At 38.4% G+C, this 13640-nt stretch overlaps 1 protein-coding gene across 1 annotated transcript; it reads right to left on the bottom strand.

The window, feature by feature from the left end:
- Positions 1-7107: 7107 nt before the first annotated feature.
- LOC103975479 (uncharacterized) lies at positions 7108-12750 on the bottom strand. Its single transcript, XM_009390452.3, has 8 exons — positions 12441-12750; positions 11907-12047; positions 11465-11557; positions 11241-11367; positions 10550-10656; positions 8343-8423; positions 7625-7710; positions 7108-7528 (listed from the first exon to the last, which is right to left on the bottom strand). Exons 1-8 carry the CDS (start codon positions 12633-12635, stop codon positions 7312-7314), a joined length of 1047 nt encoding a protein of 348 aa, XP_009388727.2. The 5' UTR covers positions 12636-12750; the 3' UTR covers positions 7108-7311.
- Positions 12751-13640: the final 890 nt, after the last annotated feature.

The following is a 13640-nucleotide window of genomic DNA, read 5'->3' on the forward strand; positions in this document are numbered from 1 at the left end:
CGTTAAGATAGACTCTTCTTCTCCTATTTGATTTGATGGTGTAGAGAGTCATATCATCCTAGATTATGTTTATATATAGGTGAGAGCCAAAGATAACAAAATAGGTGTTTTGTTAATAGATTATATAATATACTATTTATTTCTTTAATTCAAAGACCGTAGGTGAGACAAGGGCTAGAATAAAGCACTCTCGTCTATAAGAGCCATCCACCTTTATTGTTAAAGTAAGAGAACAAACTACTACTATGCTAGAAATAAGTATACAAGCATAATAACAAGCGATCATGATAAGTTAAAGTATTGAAATCTTACGTGAGCAAAATAATTAAGTACCTTAGGAGTTAAAAATAATTATGATAGTTTATCGGTCATCTATAAGAAATTTTATCATAATTAGAATTCTTTTCGATTGATCGATAATGATAATAAAAAATTAATCATATCTATAATATATCTTATCTAATTAAATAAAATAATATAATCTATAATATTTTATATCATTTCAAATGATACAACAATCCATCCATGGTTGTGATACATAATGCATGGCGATGACAATTTAATGATCTAGAAAGTACAAACCCTAAAAAGAAAAAAATAAATAGAGGTACGAAGCCCAAATCAGAATAAAGTGAGGAGGAAGATGATGAACGAGAGGCTTTAATCACCTGCAGCTTCCCACCTAAGCCGCCAAATGTCATGGCGGCGTCGGAGTCTCTCCCCAAGGCCTTCATGTTCTCGATGCATTGCATTTAATTATATTGACTTGACCCGAATAATTTCTTGATGCATGCATTTACTCCGTTTCCTCTCTCTCTCTCTCTCTCTCTCTCTCACTTAAGTAGAGGTGATATATGTGCCTGAAAAAGATTGCGAGTATATTTTTGTGTGGGCCGCAGCGAGTCATCATACTTATTCGTCGTTTCGGTTTGCTCCATCAATAAGTTTATGTTAGAGTTAGTCTCAAGAAATTTATCAAAGGTTAATTTGACAACCAAAAAAAGATTTACGTGATTCGATCAATTGACCTATATTTACGGACGAAGGAGGAGCAAATCACTACTATAAAAAAGGACTATTATAAATATCTTAGAAAGATGTTCCTAGGTCATAAAATATATCTGAAACTACTAAACAAAAAAACAATTAGGTTTGCATCGACTTCGAAGTTCAGACTTTTATTTATAATTTAAATAGAGATATCAAACTTGATTTTTCTGATGTGACTTGTCAAAGTAACGATTTGGTTCACACGTCACATCCAATAAGTAATGTATTAGATTTCTGGCGTGATGCAGCCTACTATATGAACAGTGCATAGTTCTCGGTCAGGGCGATGGCCAGTACCAGTAGGCGGAGTTGAGAGAGAGAGAGAGAGAGAGAGAGAGAGAGAGAGGGAGGTCTCGAGGACCCAAGAGTCGCTCCTCGTGCTCGAATGGACCCGAGTAATCACTCTTAGGTATGCTAATTTGCATGGAAGGTGTAGCTAGCGACCGCGAGGTTGAGAGCGGTGCCGAGGACCCATTAGTCCCCCACGAGTCGGGTGGTGGCAGGGGAAGGGGAGAGAGAGAGAGAGAGAGAGAGAGAGAGAGAGAGAGAGAGAAAGAAAGGTGGCATCCGAGGATCAATGGGAGCTTCTTACGAGGAAAAGACGTTCGATCGACGAACAAATTGGTGCAGCACGACAAAAGGTTCCGCAGCCGACAAACTTGGCTGCAAAAAGATATGAACGATCGGTGGCCGAGGTGCAAACCTCATTCGTATCAAGTGGTTTTGACCGCAAGCAAATTCTTCTTCTAATCTATAATATTTAGGTGCTGATCTCATAATTTGTCCTTTGATTCTGTTTGTGTAAACAATCTTAAGTCGTGGCCTCGGGACCGACGCGGCTTGGTTCGGGCCCGAATAACGAGGAATCTTTCAGGGAGGTTCTTCGGGACTGCGGAGGTGGTCCGATTAGGATGGAATTGTCGCTTCCTCCGGGAGGGAGCTCCTCGCCGAGTCGTTCGATGGGTGGCGTCCCATCTTCGTACCTGCACACAGGTCGGGTCGGGAGTGCTCGGTCCGACCCCTCCGACGATCAAGTTAGTGAAGAGTAGCAAGGGGTTTTTTTTCCTCGTCCTTTCCTTTGGGGCGCGAGGGTTTTTATGGTGAGAATTATCGTTACCCGGTGTGCTTGCCCGCAGGGAGGAGGATCGTACTCCTGGTGGCGTCTGACATCGTCCTTGGCATGGCGTGAGGGATCGAGCTGGAGCGGAGTGTTAATGCCCCTTGGTAGACGTTCTGGCCCGTGTTGACCAGGTGCTGTCAGCCCGTGGGGCGTCATCTGGGCCAGTTGGCGTCATGCGAGTCTTATCATAATTATTACCCTCATCAGATTCGAATCAAAATCAAATCAAATTAGAAACGAAATCAAATTGGTATGACAGATTCACTGATTCCAAATTAAATCGAAACCAACGCTGAGCAATTTGATTCTAGTTCTTGATTTTAGAAAGTCAGAACCAATAATTCATCTTCTAAACGAAACTAAATATATAATAGACAACTTCTTATGTACATGTGAAGTGGTTAAATTTTGCTCTTAAATATCGATAGCCATATTTATTTGATTAATTTTTTTTATAATTATATTTATATTTATATTAATTTTTTTTTATATTATTATACTCAGTATAGTTATACATCTTTTTTTTTAATTTTAAAAATAAACTTATAAATATATTTTCAACTTGAACGAAAACACTCTGTCTTTTACTACTGATGCTTAGTGCCATTTTGTCACGGAGATGCACACGTACTGATGCTTAGTGCGTTAACTTAATGACCCACAAAGTTTGTTCGCGAGGGAACCTTCTGCCGTGCTGCAGGAAAAAAGCTTTCGTTGAATCGTAATCCTTAAGCAGATAGAGAGAGACCTGTTTTCCTCATAGAACCCCGTCTTCCCTCCGTTGTGTCTGGACTGCTGCATTTCTCTATCTCCCTTTCTCCGCCACCGACCGGCTATGGATCCTCGAAGCGCTGTGCCTTATCCCGGTCAGGTGGTTTGTCCGGATAGCGCCTTCGACTGGCTTCCCCTCGCCGCGTTCCTGTTCCTCACTTGCAACTCACTCGACTACGCATACCAGTCTCGCCACGACCCCCGCGCGGCTGTTCTTCGTGTCGTTCGCCTACTCCAACCTGTTGATGCTCTTCTTGTGCCTCAGGCGGCTGGAGAAGCTGGCTCCCGATGACCCACCGGAGCACAGGAAGCGGACTTTGTCAGCTGTTTGGGTCCTCTTCACCGTTCTCAACCTCGCGTTCGCATGGCGGGCGCCGGAGATATTGCCGCTGCTACTGACTGTTGCCATGGCCGGATTTTACGTTCTGATCATCTACCCGCAAGCAGATGGCGATTCCGGCAGAAGCATGGTTCCATCAGCCGAACAAAATGTCTAAGCCAACAGGTCGGGCGGAGCACCATCTCCGCCGCATCCATTTATTTCCTTTCTTTTTGTTGATATGAGGATTTGTTTCTGATCGACTCCATGTATCGGATGAAGCCTTTCCTAATTGGAAGAATGGATGAGAGCTTATGTCTTGATTCAAAAGACTAAGATTATCAATCACTGCATAAATAAATGTATAAATATGATGACGACGACGACATCACCGGTAAGGATCTTTTCTCTCTCTTTAATTGATTTAACGTATTATGAAGCAATTAATTTATTTATGATTTTTGAGTGATGATGAACAAATATTAGAAGATATATTTGTTACATGATTTATGGATTTATAGTTATTATTTATTTTAAATGTGATCTATATATTTTTTTGTCTTTCGCTTTTTGTTTTTAACATAATGGGCTCAACTTAGTAACCATTCGTTCATCGTTCATTATTATTAATTTATATATATATATAATTATAATCGTTATTATTAATTTTTTATTTATTATTATTAATAATTTTTCATCATAGTCCAAATGTTATAAACTTAAATTAATTCATTACGAAGTTAGTGATAATAAATGTTCTTGATGGGAGAACACTTATATAAATAAGAGTTTTGGTCCTTGGGCTCTATATCTCTCTCAAGTATTAAAGATTTCCTACATCATCTAAAAGAAGAGTTCTGGGCCGAGAAGTAGCAAAATACTAAGAGAAACTATTACTAAAATTCTCGACAATAATAGTTGGAGGTACACAATTTTATTTTTGCATTAGTTTCCTTGTACTTCTAGTGGTTTAGAAATTTATTTTAGTATTAAATTTTCTAATAGTTGGTATAAGAATAAATTAACCTGAAAAAGTTTTCATTTTATACTATGAATATGACTTGATTTTAATTTCTCTTTCAAAACTTTTTGATACATTTGGTATTGAAAATCATGATGATATAAGATTTTTAGTATTTTTAGTGAAATAAAATATTCATTCTCGATAAAATGCTCATATATGAATATTTGATTATATTAATTTATGCTTATGAGTCAATTTTATATATTCAACGTGTCTAGTGATTCATATAATCTTAATTAATTATGAATTAGTCATAACATTATTAATTAATTAAAATTATATATAAAGTTAAAATAAGGATCACATAAAGAATTAGACATAATATTATGATTGATTATATTTAATATAATAATTATTATCCCATAAGATCTTTTATTATATTCATATAATTAATCATGATAAAATATCATATTATTTTCATAATTTACTCCAATGATCTTGATTTGAAATATAATTTTGTTTTATCATAAAGACCATTTAAATATATTTGAATTAAAAATTTAGCCCACAAGTAATTTTTATGTCATGAGATTTATTTTTTTGACATATTTCACGTTAGTAAAACATGTAATTTAGATTATTAAACCTCAAATTTTGACATAAATATATTTGATTTAATGTAATTTTTTAAATTATTAATTTTTTTGATATTTAATATAATATTTTTGAACATAAATATGATAATTATAAGATATAGAAGGAAAGGATTCACCTCTATTTAGGGTGGATAGATATTGATTATATTATCAGGAAGAATAAACTATCTACAATCACTAATACCAGCTGAGGTCGCGCTATATGAGTGATGAGAGTGATCCAATCAACTCAGTATAATATTTATCAAGACTAAAATAACTATTGATATACAGTTCTGTTGACCAACATGAAAAGGTCCGAGACTTCTTATAAGTTATCGACGAGCAATTCGTCACTTCGAAAAAGACAAATATCAAGTATCTTAATAATGAAATTCTCCCCTTAGACTCATCGGTCTGTCTGAGCATATAATGCAAACGTGAAATACTACAACTTAACTGAATCCTGCTTCTGCCGGAATCGCAATCCGCATGCGGGTAGATGATCAGAACGTAAAGCCCGGCCATGGCAACAGCCAGTAGCGACGGCACTATCTCCGCCACCAGCCATGCGAAGGCCAGTGCTGAGGGGTCATGGCGAGACTAGGATGCGGAGTCGAGTGGGTTGCAAGTGAGGAACAGGAACGCGACGGGGGGGGGGGGGCGGGCAGTCGAAGGCGCTAACCGGACAAACCACATAACTCGGACAAGGCATAGCCCTTCGAGGATCCATAGCCGGTCGGTGGCGGGAGAAAGGGAGACAGAGAGATGTTAAATCACCTCCACAACAGATACGGACCACTCGCATCGCGTTGTCTTCGCTTTACTTGCACGGTTGTCTTCGGTAGACAGACTCGTGTCCCGGTGGATGAACATCGTATAGACCCCGGCATGAGGGAGACGACCAGTGCCGGCGACGCGAGGGCCCAAGTCGTGGCCGAGAGCCGCTCCTGGTGCTCCGGTGGGCTCGCAGCAAAAGAAGAGTCTTAACAGGTCGGAGCCGGTGGCAAACGCCTCGAAGTTGGGCGTCGTGGCGTGACGACGAGGAACACGAAGGTGATGGCGGGAAGCCAGTGGAAGATGATAAGGTGCAGCGAGTGCTAAAATTATTCTTGCAATCGCAGCCATTTCTACCCCAAAATATTTGGTAGAAATGTCAGTCACAAACATCAACAAACGAGTTGGATCCAAAGCAATCGGGTAAACAGATACATGGCTTCATCTTTACTTGCAGACGTTGGTGTGACTCACTTCACCGTCCCTACGCAAGCGCCGTTGCACCAGTGAATGCAACTACACACGTAACGCATCTACGCTCACCCATGCATGGGTATGGGTGTCGTTGGATGCTCTGCTACGACGATGCTTGCATAGGGATAGGTCCACCTTCGAGGAAAAAGAGGCACATTAATGGCTGCATATAACGAAGAAAGATAGCTGTTTAGCAAATACGCTATCGTAACATCATGGAATATTATATCTTGTACATACCGACTGACACGCCTCACATCTCAATTAATCGTCAGGCCTGTATGTGTCACCTCAGTGGCAGAGATGATGCACGCATTCGAGCTAGTAAGGAGGAGAGAAGATGATGCTATTCTTGTGAGCGCACCTCAGTGGCAGAGTGGATTTTTACTTGCAACTTTCTTTTTCCTATTGTAAATGCACTCCATGATAGAAAGAGAGATTTAGTGACAAAATTGCTGACTACTTTTTAATGTAAAACTTGGGAATGTAAGCACAGATCTAAATATAGATTTGGTCCTGAATGCAATGCATTCAAAGATAGCAGTACTCAATGATACCATTCGATACTAGCGATACGTATCGATCCGATGACGTATCAATACGCGAACCGTCCAATATCGTTATAGTGCTACAATTTTACATTTTAGCACTGCTATAATACTACAGTATAAAAATATTATAAAATAATTCGGTACATCAGGATGTATCGTTCGGTACGCCCTGGTGTACTGCTCGATACACCGGTACCGTACCGAGCTAACCTCAAAATACTGGTACGGTACGATATTGCATACCTTACTGTAACATCATGTAGATCATTCCACGACACAATATGTATTAACCTCCCATTTGGGGGGTAATCCAAAAAATTTTGAGTACAAAAGGTTGGAAGAAGCTTTTTGTCTCTAAAAAAAAAAAAAAAAAAAACTACTATAGGTAGCCAGCTTGTGCACAAAATTGTTTCTCCCCTAAGATAGATACATGGACAAAATCAAAATCAATGATATCGACTTCGGAGGACGAGCATACTACCTATATCATGCTAGAATCTTTGTTGCAATTACAACCATTTCTACCCCAAATATTCGGCAGTGTATGCTAAGCCAAAGCATCAGCAATAACAAAAATGTGATTCTTCTAAGTGTCAGTATCTAACATCTGATAACAATCGAGTCTGATCAAGGAAATGAGCTAGTCATCTTTATATGCAGTTGTTGTGCCTCTCTTTCCGTGTGATGGACCTACCCTTGCGCAAGCGTCGTTGCACAAGAGCATCCAGCAACACATCCAATGCATTCTCTACCGCCTCAGCCTGTTTATCCAACCCATATATGCTAAGTCTAGGAACAAGATGCAGTTCCCAGAGAATCCCTGCAGCAGCAGCAGCTGTACAGGTTCGATCCCATGATGGTTGAGGCCTGTTACACCAGTTTTCGAAAGCAGAAACAGTGGAAAGATTAACATATAGGAATAGTGTCTGAGCAAAGGCTATTATAGCATGGTGCAGTCCTCACCGTAACTTATGCATTACAGAGGCACCCAGGGTCGACAGAGAAATACAAGGCAGATGTTCCTCTCCCCATGTTAATGCCCACCTCTCCTGTAAAAGATTCAAGTTTGGGGCTCCGAAAAACGTTTAATCAAAGCTATGAAAATGTTCACCAAAAGAATATTATGATACATAATGATGGTTGTGATACACAATGTATGACCAGGATGATAGCGATGAGTCTAATGATGCACGGAGAAGACCACAAATAGCAGAAACAGCATGAGTGTTTGCAAAAATTTTCTAAAGATTGTTTTGATGATTTCTATGCTGTGCATAAGTGCTCTTTGACCAAATGCAAACCAACCATTGGTTTACAAGAACTGATTCCTACCAACACAACAACTAAAACAACCATTTGACTTGACCCTAGTGGAAGCTTTCACCGGTAGACAATGCCTTCAAAATTTTAGATGTAATTAGGCAATGATATTGGAGAATTATGACTGCATTCACCAAACAACAATAAATAGGGTAACATTGTCAATTCCAGTTACGATGCTGCCAATGGCTGATGATCAGATGATCACTTAGACGATGTTTTCCAATGAAAGCAAACAAAATCTTCTGATGTTTGCACATCCAAACAGTCCTCAACTATAAGTTAGTGACTATGAAAAGCACAGAGAAAAATGAAAAGCATAGAGAAGGACAAGTATAGAGAAAAAGATGGTACAAAATACCTTCAAACGTCTGTGCATTGCAGATGAGTTGCTCCAAGTACCATCAATCAGAACAAAATTCAATGGCTTCTCACCAAAATCCTGGAAATAGTGAAGCTTAATTTTAAATTACTTGGTCCCCTTAATACCCTTATGGAGATGTGCTATGGCAAAAAGATGCTCACAAATGCTGCAAATGAAATACATGATTTCAAAGTGAAGGCACATGACCAAGAGAAGGCAATGGGCATAACTAATTATTAGCATTTAAATCGGCATCCTTTTCCTGCTCTCAGAATCATGTATGCCTAGCATAGCAGTTTACAACATCTAGTGATCTTTTACCTGATTCTTGACAAAACTGACAATTAAATCACACATCCAACTATATTAGTGAAAACATTTATGATTCAAAAAATTGTGCAGGTTGTTCATCACTTGTTTTCCTTAATTATCAATCAAATAAGCCCCTCTCTCTGGATGAGCTTACTACATCTGTTCAGTTTCTTCAATGGTCTACTAATAAACATTAGTTAATTTATTTCGCTGCAATATTTCCCATTGATTTGAAAAAGTGACAGTGAGTTGGGCAGCCAAAGGAGGATGTTATGATGGACCAATCTACCATTACAACCACTGAATGGATATTTACTTGGAAGCGTTCTTTAAAACATGATAATTGGCTAAAAGTCTTGATTACTTGTGTATTAATAGCAAGCATACAGGAAGAATCTAGATGACAATTGGCTAAAAAGCTTGATTATTTAGGAGGATCTATATGTCAATTGGCTAAAATCTTAACTACTTAAATACAAATTTCCTATGTACTGTCACTATAGATGCATTAATTATTGTCCATGAATTTGCTGTCAAAGAGGAACGAAACACAGTAAAATGGAAGGCAAAACTCCTATAAGGACAGACTTCAAAGTTACAAAGCCTGGGTTGCGGACAAACCCCTTTACAATAATATCATAAAACTCTTTGATGATCTAGTTGTTCTCCTTGACAAATAAGCAACTGGGTTGCTTCAGACTTTCTTACTCATCTCGATCTACAACTGATGATGAATAAAAGACAATCTCATGCTCCATAATGATGTGATTTACTGCTATTCTGTGTATATCTCATGCAATAGATAAGTTCAGTGACATATTGGGAAAATGTCAGATACAAGTTTTAGTCATTGGTGCTACAATGAATTCCATTCTATACTGTAGAAGACCAAAATGCCAATCACTTGGAAAATTCGATGGTGAAGACTACCAAGATCAGAGAGTACCATAGGATGAATAAGATAGGTATTTTACGAGGACAACAGATCAGAAATCACAAAGATCTGAACTGTTACCCAACCTCATATAACATTTACCAGTCTTTAAGGAACACCAATTATTTTTCCTAGTGTTTTCTCAGAGAAGAGAAAGAGCACAATATACAGTTGAAAGAAATTTAAAATGCATATACAAAGAGTTCAGCCACTTTAGTTCTATGGTTGTACTTTTATTTTCCATCGAAAACATAGCCCTTGAGAATCTCTTTTTTTTTTGCTACTATTTGGATCATATCTGCCGACCTCCATAAAATGCCTTCTCTAAAAGGCCATGCCAATCAGATTAAGGCATCTCATGGTTGTGTTTAGTTTAATTATAGACCAAAATTACTCGTTATTACTGGCCACCACTATACATTCTCATGATCCGTCACCAAGTCAACAAATTATGTCCTAAACTACTTTGTTCGTATAGCCAATACAGTCAATCTCTTCATAAGCACATGGCTTTGGGAGTATCTATCGCGACTTCTATAACAAGCTGCTACCAAAGTTGTTCACATGTGTATACCAAACATCAGTGACTTTGTTTGAGTAATTCACAATAGAAAACAACACCACAATACTAGATCACAACATTAAATGAAAATGCCGCACTTTCCCTGAGAACCACAAAAACATCACTATTTGGTTATTAAAAAATGCAGCTAAAGTAATGTGTTTTTGTTGCTAAACTAATGCCTGTTTGATAAGTTCTCAACTAGGTCTTCAATCTTATCAGAAACTTGAAAAGGTAGCATAATAAATTATTTTAATCATTACAAATTTTCCATGAAAATTTGCATAGCGAAAGAACAATAATGAAGTCACTACATACAAGACTTTACGGGTATATAGAAGAGGTTCATAAAGTTGAATGCATGATAAGAGGTTCAGCAAAAGCAACAAAAATTACCATCTTTTGACTCTCAAGACCAGTAAATGGGCCACTTGAAAAGAGATCCTCAACAGACATTGGTGATGAATTCTGATTGGGATAAACAAACCATACCATACCTTTCCCTGAAATTAGAGCAGATTCTCAGTTGAAGTCAAGCAGTCAAAGATACTAAAAATACAATTCAAGAAATTTGAAATAAGGAAATTACTGCAAAAGACGGTTATATACCAACCAACAGAATCCATAGTTTCTAATAAATTGTATTGTTGCCATCACAACCATAGCTAGAATGCCTAAATTCATGATATTATGAATTTTGATAATAAAATAACAGATCCTTTGTGAAGCATCAATATTGAAAGATAATGGCTCCAAAGCATAAAACTATCTGTAGTAAGCAAATTCTCAACAGAAAAAATGAACCTCAGATATACCTATTAGATTCCTAGGTCTCATCTAGGCATTCAGATTGTTGCTTGGCCTAGGCAGGTACCTAGGCGGCCTAGGGTATGCCAACTATAAAAAAGGTTAAAACACTGTTGAAGCACTACAAATAATAAAATTTTCACAAATAAATTGTTGAAACAAGAAACATATAGACCTCTAAATTCTTTCATTAGTGGTGGCCAACAATCTACTATCAGCCAATCTATACAGCTTCTGTGCTAGTTCTTTTCTTTCAGCAGAAGAAAGTGCAGGTCCAAACCTGAATCTCTGAAAGCACTCCACATGATATCCTCATGTTCACGGATGCCAAAAAGGCACAAAGCTGCAGATTGAATTCCAAATATTTGCCATAACAACTTTCCAGTGTTATTTTGGCGCAAGAAGTCCTGTATGAATGAGAAACATATAGAATGGATTTCTACAGGGAAGGAAAAGAAGACAGTAGCAGAAAGCATTGCATATAATAGATAATAAAAATAAGACCTTTGGATGCATATAGAGCCAAAACTTAATGCTGCACCATAATGAGCATTTAACAAGCCTAGAACACATGCAATCTTCCATAGCAAGCCAGCACTGCAAAATAAAATTAGACGAGGAACAAAGATTTTAGTCTCAGATGCATTATAACAACTGAAATTATCAAAGAATATCATTCACCACTTATCACCATGAATTCTATGCAGGAAAGATAGAGTCTCTAGTGTTAAAGAGTAAAAACCTATGAGTAATTTAATAGGTAGAAAAATATTAATCGCCATTAAAATAACATTATTTTTTTATATTCATGTGCCAGGGTGGAAGCAGGCAGCAAGGAAATAAACATATACTGGTGATCGCCTGGATACCAGGAAAGATGGAGTTTCTAGTGTCACAATTATAGAACTTTCAAGTAGAAAGAGACAAAAGTCTAAGATACTGGTACCTTCCGGCATAGGTGTCCTCGATTTCCAAGCAAACGACACGCTATTTGCCTTGCAGAAAAGAACTGCATCTTATTTTCAGAATCACATATGGATTCATAAACTGACCTATGCTTTTTATCCTCCTGATCCTTGAAGGTACCCTACAAATATCCACTCAGAAGTAAGTTGAATTGATAAAATTATTGGACCATTCCGGTAGAAACAAATCACTTGTAAGCAATGATATACCAAAAGTACGTCAATTAACAGATCTGAGGATAGTTATTTAATACATTAGCTAAAGCGAATTCATTAATATCCATTTCTTCCACAACGAGATGGCTTCAACGTGGGATAAAATGAGTGTAATATTATCAACTGGTGATTTCTGCAATCTAACCACAGATGTTAACGAACCTCCTTATCTTTTAACGCATACACTTGCGACTAACGAAATCGTCGCTGCGGACAAGCTTTTCTTCAAGCAGATACATGTACGAAGCTCAAATCAAAAGAAAGAGAGTATGAAAGGAAGAAAGAGAGGATTTAATCACCTTGAGCTTCCCACCTAAGCCGCCAAAGGTCATGGGGGCGTCGGAATCTCTCGCCAAGGCCTTGATGTCCTTGATCACCTCCATCACCGTTGCGGTTACCGGGGAGGAGGTGCCCCAACCCTGCCATTCCACCACGCTAATCGCTGCCCCGTCCCCTTCTTCACCTCCCCTCTCGGCGTCGGCCGACGACGCCATGGAGTAGTCTCGAGGGCGGATTCGCGCTCGCAATCCCGCCTTGGTTCGCCAATTGGATTCGGTGGGCGGCGAGGAGGAAGCAATCGAACCGGCAACCCACCCAACCGATGACGTCGACTGTACAACTACATATATATAAATTCTCGATGCCTGTTTGCGTGAGCGGTGTGATATGGGCCGGACTCAACGCAAAAATAGCCCAGTAATTGATGAGTCCCAGACTCTAAAAGCCCACTAATAGTAGGCTTACATCACAAATCGTGATGGGCTGCTACAGACCGTACCATAATTATCTTTCTTTTTGATATTTAATCTGATTTATTAGAGCTTGACAGTTCTGAAAGAAAAATTTTAAGCTTATAGACCTCAATAGATCTAGAAGGTTTGTTTTCATTCAGAAACTGGCTTCTCATTCCTTTTCTTCACGATGCAAGATGATTGACATACGTCGAACCGAAGCACCTGCTGCAGGTACATTTTTGTGGGCATCAAGTCATCAACCCCGACCATTTATTTAAGTTAGTAAGATTGAAAGATAAGCTGCTGCTCTGGTACCTTTGGTCTGTTTAGATTTGGATAGGAGGTGATTCAGCTAATAACCATTGTGAACACCGCTCTTCGAAGCCTGTAGTACTTTGGCCTCAATTGACAATCCAATGACCTCTAATTTGTCTTCGAGCATGCGTGTCAAGGTAATCACTCAAAAGACTGCATAAAAAGAAAGAGGTGACCACATATAATAATGGAGTACATAACAGCGTGAGGCGCTGAAACATCCCGATAACCTGGCAGTAATGTGTTGACCAATGCAAACGTGCTAAATTTGGCACGTCTAGATTGAGAAAGAAAGCGTGTTAAGAGAACATATGCAACATATTGGATGCTAGCAATATTCCAGAGAATTATGGCGAGCATACTTCAGAATGATCTAAGCTTATTTTAGAAGTCCAATTCAACATATTGGAATTGCTCCAAATATCAAGTTCATACAATAAAGGACATCAC

This window comes from Musa acuminata, chromosome BXJ3-2 (assembly GCF_036884655.1).
Source record: "Musa acuminata AAA Group cultivar baxijiao chromosome BXJ3-2, Cavendish_Baxijiao_AAA, whole genome shotgun sequence".
Classification (NCBI taxonomy): Eukaryota; Viridiplantae; Streptophyta; class Magnoliopsida; order Zingiberales; family Musaceae; genus Musa; species Musa acuminata.